The sequence below is a fragment of the Ctenopharyngodon idella genome, chromosome 24 (assembly GCF_019924925.1).
Source record: "Ctenopharyngodon idella isolate HZGC_01 chromosome 24, HZGC01, whole genome shotgun sequence".
In the NCBI taxonomy this organism is placed as follows: domain Eukaryota; kingdom Metazoa; phylum Chordata; class Actinopteri; order Cypriniformes; family Xenocyprididae; genus Ctenopharyngodon; species Ctenopharyngodon idella.
The window spans coordinates 6,784,163-6,803,368 of record NC_067243.1 but is presented as its reverse complement, the minus strand read 5'-3'; the positions used below and the strand labels follow the sequence as shown (position 1 = coordinate 6,803,368).

Genomic DNA, 19,206 nt, shown 5'->3' with positions numbered 1-19,206 from the left:
TGACCTCTAGCTGTGCCTTCTGGACGGTGATCTGGCTGTAGACGCGAGAGCCCTCGTCTCCACACACGGCCTTCAGGTGATCTTTATTCAGAGAGAAGAGCTGAGCACCTGTCAGGATTCCCAGGCGATCCACCGTCCTGACAGACACAGAGACAGTCTTATTTCTCAACTTTATCCTTCTTAATGTGATACTTTTTTCAGACCCCATGAAATCAAACTGCCTTCAGTAGTAAAGTATGTCTCTATGGTTTATAAGGCTTAATGAGTTCTCAGTAAAAATACATTAATATATTATTTAAATATATATTTAATATATTTTTCATGGTTTATAAGGGTTCACGATTTCTCAGTAAAAATATTTTGTTTTACTACTTTTTTATAGTTTGGAAGGCTTAATGTGTTCTCAGAAAATTTTTTTTTTATTTATTTATTTTTTTAAATACATAAATGTTTCATAGTTTAGAAGGTTTAATGAGTTCCCAGTAAAAATACATTAATTTATTATTTAAAAAAAATATTTTTTCATAGTTTAGAAGGTTTAATGAGTTATTAGTAAATACATTTTATTTTTATTTAATACATTTTTATAGTTTAGAAGGCTTGATGAGTTATTAATAAATGTATTTTATTTATTTTTTAAATATATTTTTCATAGTTTAGAAGGTTTAATGATTTCCCAGTAAAAATATTTTAATATATTTTTCATCGTTTATAAGGCTTAATGGCTCATCAGTAAAAATAAATTATTTTATTTTAATAGTTTTCATCATTTAGAAAGTTCTCAGTAAAACACATTATATTTTATATTTTATTTTTATTTTATTTTAATAATTATTTTTGATAGTTTGGAAGGCTTAATAAGTTAATAGTACATTTTTCATAGTTTAAAAGGCTTAATGAGTTATTAGTAAAAAAATATTTGTATTATATTTTAATATTTTTTCATAAATTAGTAATAAGTAAATACATTTTATTTTTATTTAATACATTTTTCATAGTTTATAAGGCTTAATGATTTTTCAGTAAAATATTTTATTTTAATAAATGTCTCATAGTTTATAAGGCTTAATGAGTTATTAGTAAAACTCAGTTTTATTTTTATTATATTTTAATAATTATTTTTGATAGTTTAGAAAGCTTAATAAGTTAATAGTTAATACATTTTATTTTTATTTATTTTATTTAACATATTTTTCATGGTTTATAAGGCTTCATGATTTCTCAGTAAAAATATTTTATTTTACTACATTTTTCATAGTTTAGAAGGCTTAATGAGTTCTTAGTAAAAAATTAATTATTATTATTATTTATTTTATTCTTTTTAAATAAATTTTTCATGGTTTATAAGGCTTTATGAGTTCTCAGTAACAATCTGTAAAACTCACGGTTTGGAGAAGCCCTTGGCATTGAGCCAGGTGGTGACCTCCGCTGGGTTGGAGTCAAAGGTCAGCGGGACGGCTGACTGACGCACCACCTTGAAGTTTCTCGTGGGCTGACTGGTCTTATTCCCAGTGATCAACATGAGCAGCTCATCGTTCACTTTATCCATCTGATGAGTGTGACCTGAGAGAGAACGATGATGGAGAAACATTAAATACACCAGATGAATTCTCTTCCAGGGCCGCTAACAGGTCCTGATTATATTTATCTCGTATAGTTTTCTCAGACTCACCGTCTTTGTCACTGCCCATTGAGCCGGAGGGCGACTGTCCTCGGTATGACTGTGAGAGCAGCAAATTGACAAAGTAATGATTACTAAGGACATCTAACGTTCATTTAAATCAAATTTAGTCCATTTGGTTCGTTTACCTGACTGTAAGGGGTTACTGGACTGTAGGGCGGGTCACTCACGACTTGAGGGTCCTCGAGTTTGACCACATCCAGCATATTATAGGGCACGTATCCCGCCTGACCGCTTCTATTCCTCAACTTCCACCACTGCTTGTCATCCTCCAACACCTTAAAACACACTTCAGTTAGTTCTTTCACAATACAACTCAACAGAAATTGTGTTGCATGAGTTTTGTAAGTGGTTTTTGCCATATAGTAAGTGAATAAAAGGAATCTTTTGATGAGAAATGTTTGACTTTCAATAGGTATGTTGGCACAATTTGAGACCTTGAGATCTCATATGAAACTCTAGATGAGACACGTGTGAAATTACTGGAGTGTTTTTCTCAGGAGAAACATCTGAGGAGCAGGAGACTTCAGCAAAATCTCCATTAGAGCTCTGTTTAATCTCATTTCTGTCTTTGAGATGTCATTTGTGTTGTTTTTACCTCCAGAATTTCGTCCTGTAGCACTGACAGCTCATTGGCATTACGTGCCACAAAGTGGTAGCGGATCTTTGCATATTTCCGAGGAGCAGGAGGCGCCGAGAAAGAGCTGAAAAAAATGTGAGCGAAATAAGCTGATGTCAGAAACACGTGTCACACTAATAGGGGCAAGTTGTCACAATGAAAACCTGCTGTTTATTGACAATGAATTTAGAACAACCCCTTTGTTTGATGTTTGAATTACTATCTGAAGTAAAAGAAAAGAAATCTTCCACAACATATGTTTAATGTGGAGTATATGCTATTTAATCACTTTTCAGCTTAATTTCAAGGGTAAAAAAATGGCAGATTTGTGGAATACCAACATTGTTTTGGCCTGAAGAAATTGTAATTGATAAATTGTACAAAATGACAATAAAACATGTGACAACTTGCCCTAATCGGAAATCAAGTTCAACTGTTTAGATTAAATAAACTATCATAGTTGACACTTGTCTGAATGTATGTCAGCTACGGCAAGGACAGAATTCACATAAAATTCTAATTTAATTGTAATTTACTTCAAATCTCAAAGGTACTGAGATATAGATAGACCTCTTGACAACTAACTCACCCGTTTGAAGAGAGTGACGACTGTGATCCAAAGAACTGACATGGAAAAGAGGAAAAGATGGTATCCATTTAATACAGAGAACAGATTTTCACACAGAAAAAGAGTGACGTTGCGTCCGAAATCACATTCGAATTTGAATTTACTTCGCAACCATTAAAGGGGACCTATAATGCCCCTTTTCACAAGATGTAATATCAGTCTCTGGTGTCCCCAGAATGTGTCTGTGAAGTTTCAACTCAAAATACCCCACAGATCATTTATTATAGCGTGTCAAATTTGCCCCTATTTGGGTGTGAGCAAAAACACGGCGTTGAAAAAATATGCAAATGAGCTGCTGCTCCCGGCCCCCTTTCCAGAAGAGGGCGGAGCTTTAACAGCTCGCGTTTCGGTCGCTCAACAACAACAAAGCTGGAGAATCTCACGCAGCCAAAATGAGGATTGTCAGTAACGGTGTTCAGCCTTACATTGTTCAAACCGGAGTCGACACTGATGGAGAGACTCAGGAAGAAGTTACAACTTTTAGGACGTTTCTGAATGGTTAGTGGATAAATTTATGTAGTTGCTGTGGAGTTGATTCAACTCATCCACTAGCATGAGCCGTCATGTTAATCTTTTGTGCAAATCCAGCGTTGAATTGACCCTCGTTTGTGAAGCAGTCCGGCGTAAACAACTCTTCCGGGGACTTTTCGCCTACTGTTTTTCAAATTACTATGTACATTTTTGACATACATACTTTTCACCTACTATATAGTAGGGAAGTATTTGAATTCGGACACAGCGTGTTTAAACACAGCATCATATATTGATTCATCTCTCTCTCTCACCTCTTTTGGCCTGTATTCTGACTGCACTAGAGATTTCGGAACACTAGCGCTCTCCGTCTCCCATGGTGACGTGCGGAAGAATTCCACTGGCGGCTCCCAGCCATTCCGGAACTTTGGGACATACAGAGGAGCGCACTGATCTTTCGGCCAATCAGCTCTAAGACACACAAAGACACGCCCAGAATTAGACAACATAAACATATAGACTACTAGTTGACTGACACTGATCTAGATACTTTAATTTTGATTAATTTAATTTTATTTATTATTAAAATAGGTTCTGAATTTAATTTAAATGAATGAATGAATGAATACATATATACATAAAATGAAACTTTATATATCCTACAATAGATTTACATGTATTCAAGGTCAAAAAACACTTTAATTTTCTTATAATATACATTGTAGCATCACCTCTTTTCTCACAGTGTCTGAAACAGTTCGATAAAGGATTCAGTCTCTTTAAACTCCTCCTTTTCAAGAGCCTACTCTGCTCTGATTGGTCAGAAGGCCTAGTCTGTTGTGATTGGTCTACCACTTAAAGCGCGTGTCGGAAACAGAACGCCCATTACCATAACTTAATTTTAGCTCCAGACGACTCGTTAGGGCAGTTCAGATTAAATTCTCTTCTTATCTGCACTTTGATCTTTAAAACTTTGAAGACCTTTTACATTCACAAACAGCTATACTATACACTACATGAAAGCATAATAGGGGCACTTTAAAAAAAAAACTCTGGTTGAATACTAGTTAAAACCGATAAATGTTTTATTTATCCATTCAAAATCTAATTCTAGGATTTCTACGAGGGGGAACTACCATCATCTGATGCTGATAATCTCAAAATGACCAAAGATTGGCTGATATATCAGCTGGATATATCAGTTTACCACTATCACACACTCCTGTAACACATCTACAGTTGTTGGTTGAATCATCACCTGGGCCTCGTCCAACCGTCTCCCAGCAGCTCAAAGATGGTCATCTCTTTAGGAGTCAGGTGTCCTCTCAGGAAGTCCACTGTGTCCCGCGACAGGTGAGGAGAGATGACCACACGCGGCAGCTCAGGAGTGCCACAACTCTGCAGTATCTGAATTCACACAGGAAAAAACACATTACAGATAGTTCTGATTGGATGAGCTTTTAAGGAGCAATTGCAAAATAACCATTATATTTGCATTCTCTTATTGTACCAAACAGGATGCTTATTTTTTCCTTTGAAGTGAGTCTTCAAAGGAAAAAAATGATATATAAAGTTTATATATAAAGTTATCTTATGTATGTATTCATTCATTCAAAGTGTTTTTATAGGTGTAGCACTAGCATTAAGGTTTTGGTTTATTATGAAGTAAACATAAGCATCCAGTTTTATAATAAAACCAGCAGAAGTTTTTGGCATGTTTTCATTTCGATAGCTAGGAAAACATTTTGTGTATGTGCTCAGTTCCTCACCATTTCCAAAGGTCCAAACAGGAAGTGTACGAGCTCTGAAGCATTGGGGTTCTGAATGTGTTTCTTCAGTTTGGCCTGTAGGGGGCGCACACAGACCGTCGACAGGGTTCATTCACACATTATTGGCCTCTTTTATGACATGGAGCAGAATAAATTTGTGTGCATTTCACTCATAAAACAATTCTTTTAAAAATTGTGAGTACTTGTTTCTTTCTGCACGCTGTAAAAAGTTAAAGCACCTACACGATTTTAATGGACAAATATTCCAGATGATCTTTCAAATGAAACCATAGAAAGACCACACCAAGCAACCACAGAGATTTGCATGAGTTAAAACAGAGTGCATGCTTTTCGTTTAGAAACAAAGAGACAGGCGAAACCCACCAGCAGATTGAAAGAGAGTTTCAGCTTCTGAAGACAGTCGATAAACTCTCCTTCTGACGGAGGCTTAGCTCGTAGAGTTAGCATTCCCTCTGAAACACAAGTAACATGAGAATAATGTTTAGAGAAGCATATAAATGTATTTACACCTTTGCTTTCCTAAGCATAAATTAACCAGCTTAATTTTAGGAATAAACAAATAAGTCATTTACCAGATGTGTTAAACATGACTCATAAAAAAGTATATACACCTGCTGGTCCTCTTTTTTTGTTTTTCTTGCTCCTGTTGCGCTGATTGAGTTGTGTGAAAGCCTCTGCCGCTTTATGAAGACGCGCCACGAAGATCTCGATGTCGTCTAAAGCACAGTTCAGGATTTGCTGAATGACACACAGAGTGAAAACACAAGTTACGTCTGGTCTGATGTAACCACTAATCTGATACACTCAATGGATGAGTGTGTTTTAGATGTGTGTGCGTGCAGATATCCAGTGTTACGCAGTGACACCGGCACTCACCACGTCCTTCTCGATCCGCTGGGCCAGTTTCATATTGGACTCAGGGTCCTGCATCGACAGTTCATCTGAGACAAATACACAGAGTATTTAGCATTAATGCATTTACTGCAACTGTGAGCATACAAACGTATTGTGTCTGAGGCACCTTTCATGTCCGTAGCTGCTACTCGACCTTTGACCCCAGGGCCAGGACTTCTAGTCTCAGAGGCCGGGATGATGGTCTCCCGTTGGCGTTTCATCTTTTCTTGGTTCAACCTGATGGAAGAGAGAGAAAGAGAGAATGCATGTGTTCCAAAACCTAGTGAGCACCCTATGTAGGCAACATTTTAAGGCATTTTAGGAAGTCCGTATGTGAGGGGTTGTTCCAAAAGGTTGCCAGCAAGCTTTAATGATAGCTCATTTTGGCCAAATTATAAACTTTGCTTTCCCAGCATGTATAATCCCTGGTGTAGAATGCCAGAAATTTTAATTATAAATATAATTCATTCAATACTGAAGAGTATCAAAATCGTTTACACTAACTAAAAACTGACTATCAAACACCTAGAAATGCCCTAAAACCACTCAAACACTCCAGCAATCATTTAGAAGTGCCCTAAAACTACCCTTAAACCTCATAGCAACCACCAAGCAATGGCTTAAAACTACCTAAACACACTAGCCTTTAAAGATAGCTCATTCTGACTAAATGATAAACCTTGCCTTCTCAACATGCATAATTTGCAAAGACAATCCCTTAAGGCATTGTCATGACCTCATATGGTGGAGAATGTGGGCAATGTTGATTATAAATATAATTAATTCAATACTGAATAGAATCATTTAAACCTGACTAGCAAACACCTTGAAATGCCTTAAAACCACTCAAACACCCCTTTAGAGTGTCCTAAAACCACCCTAAACCATCCTAGCAACCACCTAGCAATAGCATAAAACTACCTAGACACACTATCCTTTAAAGACAGCTCATTTTTGGTCAAACTATAAGCTTTGCCTTCTCAACACGTATAATTTGTGAAGACAATCCCTTAATGCATTGTGACGAGTTTAGATGGTGGAGAATGCGGGCAATGCTGATTATAAACATAATTCAACTGATACTAAAAAGAATCAAAATGGTTTAACCCAATTAAAAATGTACTTTCGTACTCAATATTTGCGTGTGCCGTGTATTTTTATGCTTACTGCTTTGTTAGCTTAGCAAAATGCTAACTCTAACAAACTAATGAAATCAATTGCAAGTCACATCTCCTGTTGTATTTCAGTTAGGCTGCCTAAGTAGACAGCAAGGCAGCTCACTGGGATCTGGAATGAAGCTAATGTGTGTGTAAAGAGCTGTAAAGTAGAGGATTAACGGTACGCAAACATGATGGTTCGGTACGTATCTCGGTATTGAAGTCACGGTTCACGAAGTCACGGTTAGAAAACTAAACATAAAATTTCTTCTTTTTTCTTTTTTTTTTATTAAACAGTGGTTTATTGAACAAATTGTGTCTCTGTCTTTAAATAAATTTGATTATAATTTACATTTTCTTAAGGATAAAACAAATCTATCTCAGCTAATGCTGTAAACTATATACAGGAAACCTTTTCTTACACATTACTACAATAATAAAGGTTACAGTTAACAACAGAGCTTAAACTATTAAATTCGGTTACTATTTATTTTTAGATATAATAATCAACACTCAAATAATAAAAAAAAAACACGTAAATTACACAGAAGGCAGGTTTTGCATTAACTTCTAAATCTAATTATAAAATTATTTTTCTACTTTATTTTTGAAATATAATCAGTTACTGTCATAACTTGTTTTCATGACAAATTTATTAAAACATAGAGTGCATAAATTTCCCCTCTATAGTTCATTTCTCTAGTGAACTAACATGCTGTGGACATTAAACGACTTGCCTGAGGTAAATGTAATGCTACGTGAGATATTATTCTCAAGCTGTTTTATTGATGTCTTTTTGCAGTTGAAACACTGGTTGAGAGATTACACGTACACATATCTATGCATAGATCATCTGTTGAGACGGGCCAAGATGGCGTCCGATACTGACGGAGTATTTTGTTGTTAGAGTTTTTACTCGTTTTTCACACCCATTGAACAACTTTACAGACTTTTTAACTAATGTACAGCATATAGCATTGAATAACGCAGAAACAAATGTGTAAATTAGCAGTCTTCAACCTTTAGAAATAAGTATTTACAAAGGTCATACCGACGACCAAAAGCTGCGCAGCTGAGAGATAGCTGGAAACTTTTCCCTGTGAGTTGTATGCTGTAATGGCAGAAAGGAAACGAGGAAAAAATACAGAAAAAGGAAAATCTGGTTCAAGGAAAGATCGTTCTGTTGATCACGCTGAAAATCAAAAGATGGAAGTCATGGAGTCGCATCCCTACGCTCGATGCAGTAGTCCAGATCCCACTCCGATCCCGGGTTCGGAGCTATGCACGCCAGATCCAAAAAAAAAGTAAACAAGAGCCAACACTTTCTGAGGTACAGAATAACATCGTGCAAATACTGGCGGAGAAAATGAATCAAAACACCGAATGCCTACACCAAGAGATCAAACAAAACAGAGAATGCATAAACTCTTTAAAGGAGGCTACCGATTTTCTCTTCAAAGAGATGCATGATGTTAAGAAAGACGTTGTAACTCTTAAGAAAGTGAACGAAGAACACCAGAAGAGAATATTAGAGCTGGAAGAAAGAGTAAACGAGGCTGAAAGATACCAAAGAAGATGGAATCTAAGGCTTTATGGTCTGACAGAACAAGAAGGAGAGAATGTCAAACAAAGAGCGATTGACATATGCCGCGCTGTGGTACCGGAGGCTGCAGATAACTTTCCTCGTCACATTGACATTGTGCATCGAGTTGGGAGGAAAACTGCAGAGAAAGTTCGACCGGTCATCCTGAGATTTACAGCGAGATCAACCAAGGAGCTTCTATGGAAAAATTCGAAGAATATCAGAATATCTTCATTCCAGAAAAAGTTAAGGTTTGCAGAGGACCTAACAACAAAAGACAAAGACACTCGCAACAGACTTTGGCCTCAAATTGATGCTGCGCGCAAACAAGGGAAAAAAGCATTTTTCGTTGGTGCTAAAGCTATAATCGACGGCAAAGAAATCCGTGGATAGCCTAATTGATGTTGAGGTCTCAAGTTTCTTGAAGGAAATATCCTTTATATCCTTTCTAGAAAGTTTGAAAGTAAATGCAACATTACACATTTATTTTTGAGTTGATATAACTTGGGCCTTATATATATGCTGAGCATATGTATATATTTTAGGATATAGGGCTGGTATTTTTGTGTTATTTAATTTTTATTTCTTTTACTTACAGTTGAAGAATGTTGTATTTTGGTGTTATGTGACACGCGATTATATAAGTTATTAATGTAAGGTTGTTCTTGGGTGAATGGAAAGCATTTTGTCTTGCTATTAAGCTTATTAAGATAGTATGTCTTTATGTTTATATTTGTTCAATGTTAAGGGCATTCGTGATTTGTTAAAGAGAAAGGCAATTTTTTTATTTCTTAAAAGATTCAAGGCTGACTTTTATTTTTTACAGGAAACTCATGCAGTAACGTCTGACTTTGTTTTTTGGAAAAATCAATGGGGTAGTGATATTTGGTTGGCATATGGGAGTAATAAATCAGCGGGGGTTGCAATTTTGAAAGGCAGTTATAAAAGGAAAATTCTAAAAAGTAAAGCTCACTCTGGTGGAAGGTGGTTGATTTTGGTTGTAGAAAATGAAAATAATGTCTTAATTTTGGGGAACATCTATGGTGACAATCATACCTTACAAAATCGGCTGTTATTGCGAAATTTTAGGGAAGAAATAATGGATTTCTTAAAAATATACTCTAGTGCACAGTTGATTGTAGGTGGTGATTGGAACAACATTAATGACCCTTTTTTGGATTGTTTTCCTCCTCGTATTAGTAGACCATCCCAATACACTGATATATTTAATTTAAATTCCCAATCATATTGTTGTGATGAATGGAGGCACAGAAATCCTGATAAGATAGACTTCACTTGGAGTAATAAAGATAAATCTTTACAATCTAGGATCGACTTTTGGTTAACTTCTGAGGAACTCGGAAATCAAATTCAAAAGATTGACATTGTGCCTTCAGTCTTCAGTGACCATAAAATGATTCATATAGTTATAAACCTTGGAGATACAAGAACTCGAGGATTCAATTTTAACTACTGGAATTTAAATAATTCACTGCTTGAAGATACTCAATTTAAGGATAAAGTTAAAAGTCTGATAAAGAGATGCTACAATAATGCTAAAATATCAGGCTTATTTGGAATAAACTGGGAAATTATGAAATACGAAATTAGAAAATTTGCAATCTCAAGAAGTAAAGAAATAGCCAAAACCAAAAGAAACAGAGAAAATGTTTTAATTCAAAGTATAACCGACATCTATGATAAACAAGTAGAAAGTGAACAAGATAAAAATATTTTAATAAATTTGCAATTGGAATTAGAACAAATCTATGAATATAAAGCTAAGGGTGCGTTCATAAGGTCAAGGAGAAAGTGGTTAGAAAAAGGTGAATCCAATTCTAAATGGAGATTTTTCTACCTTAAAGAAACTTATGATTAATGATTCTCTTACAATGGACCCAAATTTAAAATCTAATTATGTTGCAACATTTTATAAAAATTTATATACACAAAATGATAATATAGGTAATACTGCTCTTTCTCTAGATCCACTTAAGAAAAATGCTAAAATTATAAATCAAGATTCCAAAATTATTTGTGATCAAGACATCACTCTTGAAGAAATTCAAAAATGTATTGAAAAACTAAAAAGTAATAAGGCACCAGGTAATGATGGTCTGACCTGTGAATTTTACCAAGAATTTAAAGAAGATTTCAAAATTTCTTTTATATGTCTTCAAAGAAATATTGGAAAAAGAAGTAATGTTGCCAACTATGTTACAAGGATTAATTACTCTCATTCCTAAGCCGGGTAAAGATTTACTAAATATAGAGAATTGGAGACCTATAACTTTGATCAATAATGACACTAAATTATTTTCACATATTTTTGCAAATCGTAGATTTATAGATTATTATAGATTAATCTTTATAGATTATTATAAAACTGTAAACCACAACTTTATATTTGATGTTCTTGACTTCTTCGGTTTTGGCAACAACTTTACCCGTGCAGTTTGTACATTATAAAATATTTGCAATAGTTCTATTAAACTACCTTTGGGGACCACTCCTAGATTTAATATAGGTAGAGGTGTCAAACAAGGAGACCCATTATCTCCTCTGTTGTTTCTATTGGTCATGTAAGTAATGTATCTTCATATTAAAATTAATCTGTTTCAAGGTATTCAGTTGGCCAATAATGTAATTAAATGTTCCCTAATTAGCAGATGATACGGCAATTTTTCTAAAAGACATAAAAGAATTAAAAGTGGCTCTTGAATGTCTTAATAAGTTCTATTTAGTATCAGGGTTGTCTATAAATATTAAAAAATGTGAATTATTTGCATTAAAAGAAAGACCCTGTAACTCGTCAGAATTATGTGGCATTCCAATTAAAGACCATTTTTCTTATTTAGGAATTAAGATTTGCAAAGACCAAAAAGAAAGAGTAAATCTTAATTATACTCCATTAATTAATCAAATTCAATAGAAATTCAACATTTGGCTAATGAGAGACTTATCTTTAAATGGGAGAGTTTTATTATCAAAATCTGAAGGGTTATAGTTTACATTGCAATAGCCATAGATGCTCCAAAACGTATCATTAATGAGATAAACAAAAATATATATAATTTTATTTGGAAAAATAAACATTATTATTTGAATAAAAAAACACTTTGTAATTCGCTTAACCAAGGTGGGCTTAATGTACTTGATTTTGAAATATCTAATACTATTTTTAAAATTAAATGGATACAAAACTATATTCGCTCCAAAGATAAATTATGGTATTATATCCCTAATATTATTTTTGCAAAAGTGGGTGGTATTGAATTTCTTCTTAATTGTAATTTTAATATTAACAAACTTCCCATAAAACTTTCACATTTTCATAAACAAGCACTGTTATCATGGATGCTTGTATACAAACACAATTTCTCCCCTCACAAATGCTTAATTTGGAATAATAAATACATTACACACCAAAATAAATCTTTATTTTTAGTTAATTGGCTTAAGGAAAATATTTTATTGGTTTCACAACTATTGAATTGTAATGGTCATTTACTTACTTATTCAGAATTTTTAAGAAAATTTTCTTTTTATATACCTGTCAGTGAGTTTATGATGGTAATCAATGCTATTCCCTCAGAACTTATAAATTTACTACAAAATAATATAAATGAAAAACCAAACTTTAACAAAGGTGTACATTTTAAAGACAAAAAATGTAATAATAATTATCTCAGAACAATGTGCCAGATTTCCACGGTTCCGTTAGCTATTGGATTTTGGAGATCACAATTTCAAGATGTCAACTGGAAAGAGACCTTTACAATTTCCAGACGCTTTTGTGTCCAATAAAATTAGGGAGGTATCATTTAAGATTGTTCATCGTATTTATCCTGTAAAACAGGTAATTTCAAAGTTTTGTAAAGATATTGACCTGAAATGTGTTTTTTTCAAAGAGGGAAATGAGAGTATTGTACATTTATTTTATGATTGTATATATACAAAACTATTTTGGTGTGATCTGGCTTTTTTTGTGAAAAATAGTACTAATATTGAATTACAACTTAAAGTAAAAGATGTTTTATTTTTTCATGAGAATCCTGGTGATTTCAAAATTTGGTATATTGTGAATTTACTCATTATATATGGAAAATTCTTTATCCACAAATGTAAATGGGGAGGGAAAAAGCCTAATTTTGCTCATTTTAAAATAGAAGTAGGTCACTACTTGTATACATTAAAAAAACAAGAAAAAACTTTTAAAAAAAATATTTTAAAGCCTTAAATCTATTCTGTGAATAATTTGTAATGTCTATACTTGTTTATACATGTGAATTTGCTACTTTCTCTTCTTTTTTTTGTCATAACATTTAATTTGATGTATATATAATGTAAAATCTTATTGCCCTTGTATGTTTATTGTTCAAAATTGCAAAAAAAAAAAAAAAAAATAGATCATCTGTTCTTCTTCTGCACTTTTTCCTGTTGTGGCGGTTAGCAAACAGCGTTGTATTACCGCATGCGCCCCCTTCTGGATTGGAGTGTGGATCGCCTGTGACTGACTGTATTCGTTGTCCGACTGTATGCACCAAACCGTGACGTCCGTACCATGACGGTTCGGGATGAATACATGTATCGTTACACCCCTACTGTACAGTCTTCTTTCTCTGATGACCCTGCAACTGGTTTTTCATGAAGAAAATCACACTGCTTCCAAAACACGAGTCTGCATGTAACCAAAGCCCAGTGCTGATACTGTAGCACCCACTGTTGTTAATAAATGAACAACTATTACACACAAGATCACAGAAACCTCAAGGTAAATGTGTCTTTACTATCTGCTGATCCTGTTACGTGTTTTTAGGACTTCTCAGTGTCATCAATAGACGTTCATCAGGTAGAACTGTTGTGAAACGGTGTCAATCATTCTGACTAGTAATGAGTTATTTAAAAACCACTCCAGTAGCTTTTGTGTCTATGAGGTCTGGGACTCACTTTAGCGTCTGCGGTCGCATCTTCTTGCCACGTGCGTTGTCTCCCAGAGCGCTATCAATGTCAGCGTGCACCATCTCGGCCTAAAACACAAAAACATACGCAAGCTCTCGATTGTTTATCATTATACCGTGGGGGCGTAAATATCCTTTTACAAGCTTTTTCAAAATGTTCAGGTATTTCTGGGAAAAATGAATGAGATGATGTTTCCACAGTGTGATCATTGTGTCTGTGTGTACATGAGTGTCTTGTTTTGCTGTTACTTGGAGATACATTTCTCAAAATGTCTGCACAGTAATAACAGCACATGATAAACCTAAAATATATCAAATGTCATGCATTTCAATGTACCATGATACTATATTTGTTATGGAAGTATATGTATACAAGTTTGTGTTTGTGTGAACCTCACCTCCACTTCGTCGCAGTAGAAGAAGTGAATGTCTGGTTTGTGTTGTTCGTTGTCCTGACAGATGAGCAGAAGGACGGAAGGGTATCTCGTCTGGTTCAACAGCGTCTGACAGTGATGAACTGTGGCCAGAGGAAAGTTTTCAAGCTCTTCCTGAGAGAAAGAAAGAGAAACAAAGATCAGGAGAATTAGACCTTCAGAACGAACTTCAATTTTATCTAACCCTAAATGGCTTGCAAAAAAAAGATAAAAATATAAAGATAAAATGTAGTTCAAAATGTATATTGTATATTAAATGTAAAATTAAACAAGTATGTTAAATGTACAAAATGTTTATTTTAAATTAATTAAATTATTTTAAATTTAAATTAAAAAAAGCTAATGACCTTTGACTCTAAAAACAATGGTTATAATCACTAATGAGGTCAAAGATCTAGTAATGTTGGCACCTACAGTCACATATTACCAGAATAATGACGTCACAATAAGACTCACTTCACATGATTCACACGGATGAAACGCTCCCTATCCAGTTATTCCAGATCAGATCGGATTACACTTGGCCAATAGGTCAGAGGAGGCTTTGTTCAGAGGACAGGTGTGGAACATGCTTAAATCGGTTCTCATTTCCATGATCTCAAGTGTGTTTGGTTTTAAATTGGTAAAAATTTGCAAGCCCAAAATCATACACAATCTTGAATGAGACAAAATGGACCACAACTGACTGGATTGTGAAAAGGCGGCTTGTTAACATAGGTACAGTACAGTCCTCTATTGGGTAATGTATATTGTATACTGTAATGTATAGTCAATAATTGGGTAATAGATGACGTCAGTGGAAAAGTGCATTATGTATAAAGACTGGAATAACATGCACAGATGAAACTTTAACAATAAGACCAGGAACATGGATTAGGAAAGTAAATACGGTCACTTTTGATTTCTACCTATCTGAACACACAGGGAAAGATCACGCTCACCTTGGTCTCGCAGTCCAGGAGTTTGATGGATTTGTCCGTCACCTGCAGCAGCATTTCCTGTGTCCATATTTTGTCTTTGGAGTCCAGCAGTTTTAACTTCTTAATGGCATCGTCTACTGTAGCGATGGACTCGGTTTTATCCATGATGAACGTAGAGAGATGCTGCAAACATACACATAGTCGAGGGTGTAAGTTCATCGCTAGAATGACGCAACGCAAACAAATGCGATTTGGTTCATCACATCCGATCTGTATGATGGACCGTGGCACTGTTATTTTGCATGTGCATTAAATAAGATTTGTTTAATCAGACCATCTACTAGTGCAGAATAATATAATAGTGCGATAAATAATTATGTCCGCACAATGCCAAGAGTTTCTCATACAATAACTGAGACAGAAGAAAATTTTGGCGAGCCACCTGGGGGAAAATAAGCAACTGTTTTTTAAGCATTTTGTGCATGTAAATGTATAAAATGTGCAAAACCACTGACTGGTTCATTTACTCAATATTCTCTATACAGTAAATGTCACATAAGTGACTATAAGAGGAAACAGAGAGCAAATATTAGTGCATTTCGACAATTAAAAGCAATATGGCACACTTTTAAATGTGTTTTGCATCACAAATGATGCAAAAACTATTTGGCATTTGATTTGACCATTCAGACCAATTGGATAGAGATTTTAAACACTGGATTTCATGTTTTGTTTTGTTTTGTTTTTCCCTCTGCAAACCACAAAAACTAAACAAATTTCCTGCTTTCCATTCAATTCCATTGCTGTTTAGGAGGTATTAAATTGAAATATTAAAGATCTTATTATTGATTTTCAGTAGTAGATAACCAGGTGAATGTCCTGATTGTCTAAAACATACCTACATATTGTCTCTTTCTAAATGTCATTGGGTGTTGCTCTGTGTCGGAATCTTAAAAGAATTAATTGTTATTTTCATAGAGTGAGTAATGTTAGCACACACCTCCCTATAATATTTTTATATCCACTTCAGCACTTTAACCACACCTGTGTGTGTGTGCGTGTGTGTATGCATGCGTGCATGTGTGTGTACGCGTGTGTGTGTTGGTGGGTGTGCATTTACATGTCACAATACTATGTGACAAACAGTGATCCCTACCCATCAAAGAGAAGAAATTATTCAAAGCATCATGCATGATTCACAAGCAGATTAAGTCTTGTCACTAGCTATATAAGGGAAGGAGATTTCAGTATGGCTGCCGTGGATTAACCAGACAATCCAACCACAAACATGTTTGACACATCTGATCAGACTCTACCCGGGGGATGGAAAAACTTTAACAGGATATAGTCCAACCAGCTTTCAACTGCACAAAGGGAAGTTGAATTTACATTTGCTTGCTTTGAGATATTTGCACAGGTATAATCTGTTTACGAGAGGGTAGGTCAGTGTTTTTTATGTTTCATTATTGGTACTTCAGATTCATGATTTGGTTTCTGGGCTTTTTAAAGTGCCAGAACATAGATGGTTTTCTAAAAACAAAACAAACAAACAAACAAACAAACAAAAAAACTCATACACCCTAGCAACCACTTAGAATTGCCCTAAAACCACACAAGCACGCTAGCAACCCCTTAGCAGTGGCTTAAAAAACACCCACCCCAAAACCCTAGTAACTATCTATCAATGCTCTAAGACCACAAACACTCTAGCAACCAGCTATCAATGACTTAAAGCCACTCAAATACCCTAGAACTGCCCTAAAACCACTCAAGGACTCTAGCAAACCCCTTGGAAGTGGCCTAAAAAACACCCCAAAACCCTAGTAACCAGCTATCAATCCCCTAAGACCACACACTCTAGCAACCAACTATCAATTACCTAAAACCACTCAAACACCCTAGCAACCACCTAGAATTGCCCTATAACCCCTCAAGCACTCTAGCAACCGTGTAGCAGTGGCCTAACCACTTAATCACCCTAGCAACCCCATAGCATTGACCTAAAATCACTCAAACACCTTAGCAACCACCTAGAATTGTCGTAAAACCACTCAAGCACCCTAGCAACCCCCTAGCAGTGGCCTAAAACCACTCAAACACCCCGGCCACCACCTAGAATTGCCCTAAAACCACTCAAGCACCCTAGCAACCCCCTAGCAGTGGCCTAAAACCACTCAAGTACCATAGAAACCCCTTAGCAGTGGCCTAAAAGCACTCAAGGACCCTAGCAATCCCATAGTAGTGGCCTAAAACCACTCAAGCACCGTAGCAACCCCCTAACAGTGGCCTTAAGCCACCCAAACACCCCAGCAACGACCTAGAATTGCCCTAAAACCACTCAAGCACACTAGCAACTCCCTAGCAGTGGCCTAAAACCACTCAAACACCCCAGCAACCACCTAGAATTGCCTTTAACCACTCAGGCACCCTAGCAACCAGCTATCAATGACCTCAAACCACTCAAACACCATAGAAAACCCCTAGCAGTGGCCTAAATCCACACAAACACCTTAGCAACCACCTAGAATTGACCTTAAGCCGCTCAAGCACTCTTGCAACCCCCTAGCAGTGACCTAAATACACTCAAACACCCTAACCACCACCTATAATTGCCCTAAAACCACTTAAACACCCTAACAACCAGCTATCAATGACCTCAAACCACTCAAACACCCTAACAACCACCTATAATTGCCCTTAATCCACTCAAACACCCTAGCAACCACCTAGAATTGCCCTAAAATCACTCAAGCACCCTAGCAACCCCCTAGCAGTGGCCTAACACCACTCAAACACCCCAGTAACCACCTAGAATTGCCCTAAAACCACTCAAGCACCCTAGCAACCAGCTATCAATGACCTCAAACCACTCAAACACCCTAGCAACCCCCTAGCAGTGGCCTAAATCCACTCAAACACCATAGCAACCCCCTAGCAATGGCCTAACACCACTCAAACACCCCAGTAACCACCTAGAATTGCCCTAAAACCACTCAAGCACCCTAGCAACCAGCTATCAATGACCTCAAACCACTCAAACACACTAGCAACCACCTAGAATTGCTCTAAAGCCACTCAAGCACTCTTGCAACCCCCTAGCAGTGGCCTAAATACACTCAAACACCCTAGCAACCACCTATAATTGTCCTAAAACCACTCAAACACCCTAACAACCAGCTATCAATTACCTCAAACCACACAAACACCCTAGCAAACCCCTAGCAGTGGCCTAAATCCACTCAAATACCCTAGCAACCCCCTAGCAGTTGCCTAAAGCCACTCAAACACCCTAGCAACCACCTAGAATTGCCCTAAAACCACTCAAGCACCCTAGCAACCCCCTAGCAGTCGCCTAAAGCCACTCAAACACCCTAGCAACCACCTAGAATTCCCCTAAAACCACTCAAGCACCCTAGCAACCCACTAGCAGTGGCCTAAATAAACTCAAATACCCTAACAACCACCTATAATCGCCCTAAAACCACTTAAACACCCTAACAACCGGCTATCAATGACCTCAAACCACTCAAACACCCTAACAACCACCTATAATTGCCCTAAATCCACTCAAACACCCTAGCAACCACCTAGAATTGCCCTAAAATCACTCAAGCATCCTAGCAACCCCCTAGCAGTCGCCTAAAGCCACTCAAACACCCTAGCAACCACCTAGAATTCCCCTAAAACCACTCAAGCACCCTAGCAACCACCTATAATTTCAAGACCTTCAAGATCTTTTTGTTCCTTTAGCCAATTTTTTTAATAATCGTCAATATTTTTTATTAATTAATAAAGCAAAAATAGAATTAATAAAAAAAAAAAGTCAATTTAAGTTTTGTTCCAATTTTTAGAGAAATACTGTGGATCTGCCTTACGTGCCTAAACTCAGATCACAGTGCTTCTGATATAACAAGAGTGTGTAAGCATTCAAGGCCTGATATGACTGCTGCTGGCGTGGACACTTTATCAACATTATGCGTGTATGAGAGCGAGAAAAAGAGATAAGAGAGACAATATAGCCAATAAGTGAAGGGTGAAAGTGAGAAAAATAGACCAAGGAAAATAATGC

General features: G+C 36.1%; 1 protein-coding gene across 4 annotated transcripts in view; it reads right to left on the bottom strand.

The window, feature by feature from the left end:
* The window catches only part of eps8l2 (EPS8 like 2), a 46,965-nt gene that overhangs the window by 2,435 nt on the left and 25,324 nt on the right, over positions 1–19,206 (bottom strand). For all 4 annotated transcript variants that reach the window (XM_051883098.1, XM_051883097.1, XM_051883099.1 and 1 more), the window contains 16 exons: positions 15,159–15,320; positions 14,182–14,331; positions 13,773–13,852; positions 6,211–6,320; positions 6,066–6,130; positions 5,801–5,927; positions 5,553–5,641; positions 5,169–5,243; positions 4,658–4,806; positions 3,714–3,870; positions 2,890–2,924; positions 2,280–2,385; positions 1,810–1,959; positions 1,673–1,721; positions 1,386–1,563; positions 5–137 (listed from right to left, as the gene is read on the bottom strand). In XM_051883098.1, coding sequence (XP_051739058.1) covers positions 5–137; positions 1,386–1,563; positions 1,673–1,721; positions 1,810–1,959; positions 2,280–2,385; positions 2,890–2,924; positions 3,714–3,870; positions 4,658–4,806; positions 5,169–5,243; positions 5,553–5,641; positions 5,801–5,927; positions 6,066–6,130; positions 6,211–6,320; positions 13,773–13,852; positions 14,182–14,331; positions 15,159–15,320 — 1,815 coding nt within the window. The remainder of the gene's footprint in view (positions 1–4; positions 138–1,385; positions 1,564–1,672; positions 1,722–1,809; positions 1,960–2,279; positions 2,386–2,889; positions 2,925–3,713; positions 3,871–4,657; positions 4,807–5,168; positions 5,244–5,552; positions 5,642–5,800; positions 5,928–6,065; positions 6,131–6,210; positions 6,321–13,772; positions 13,853–14,181; positions 14,332–15,158; positions 15,321–19,206) is intronic.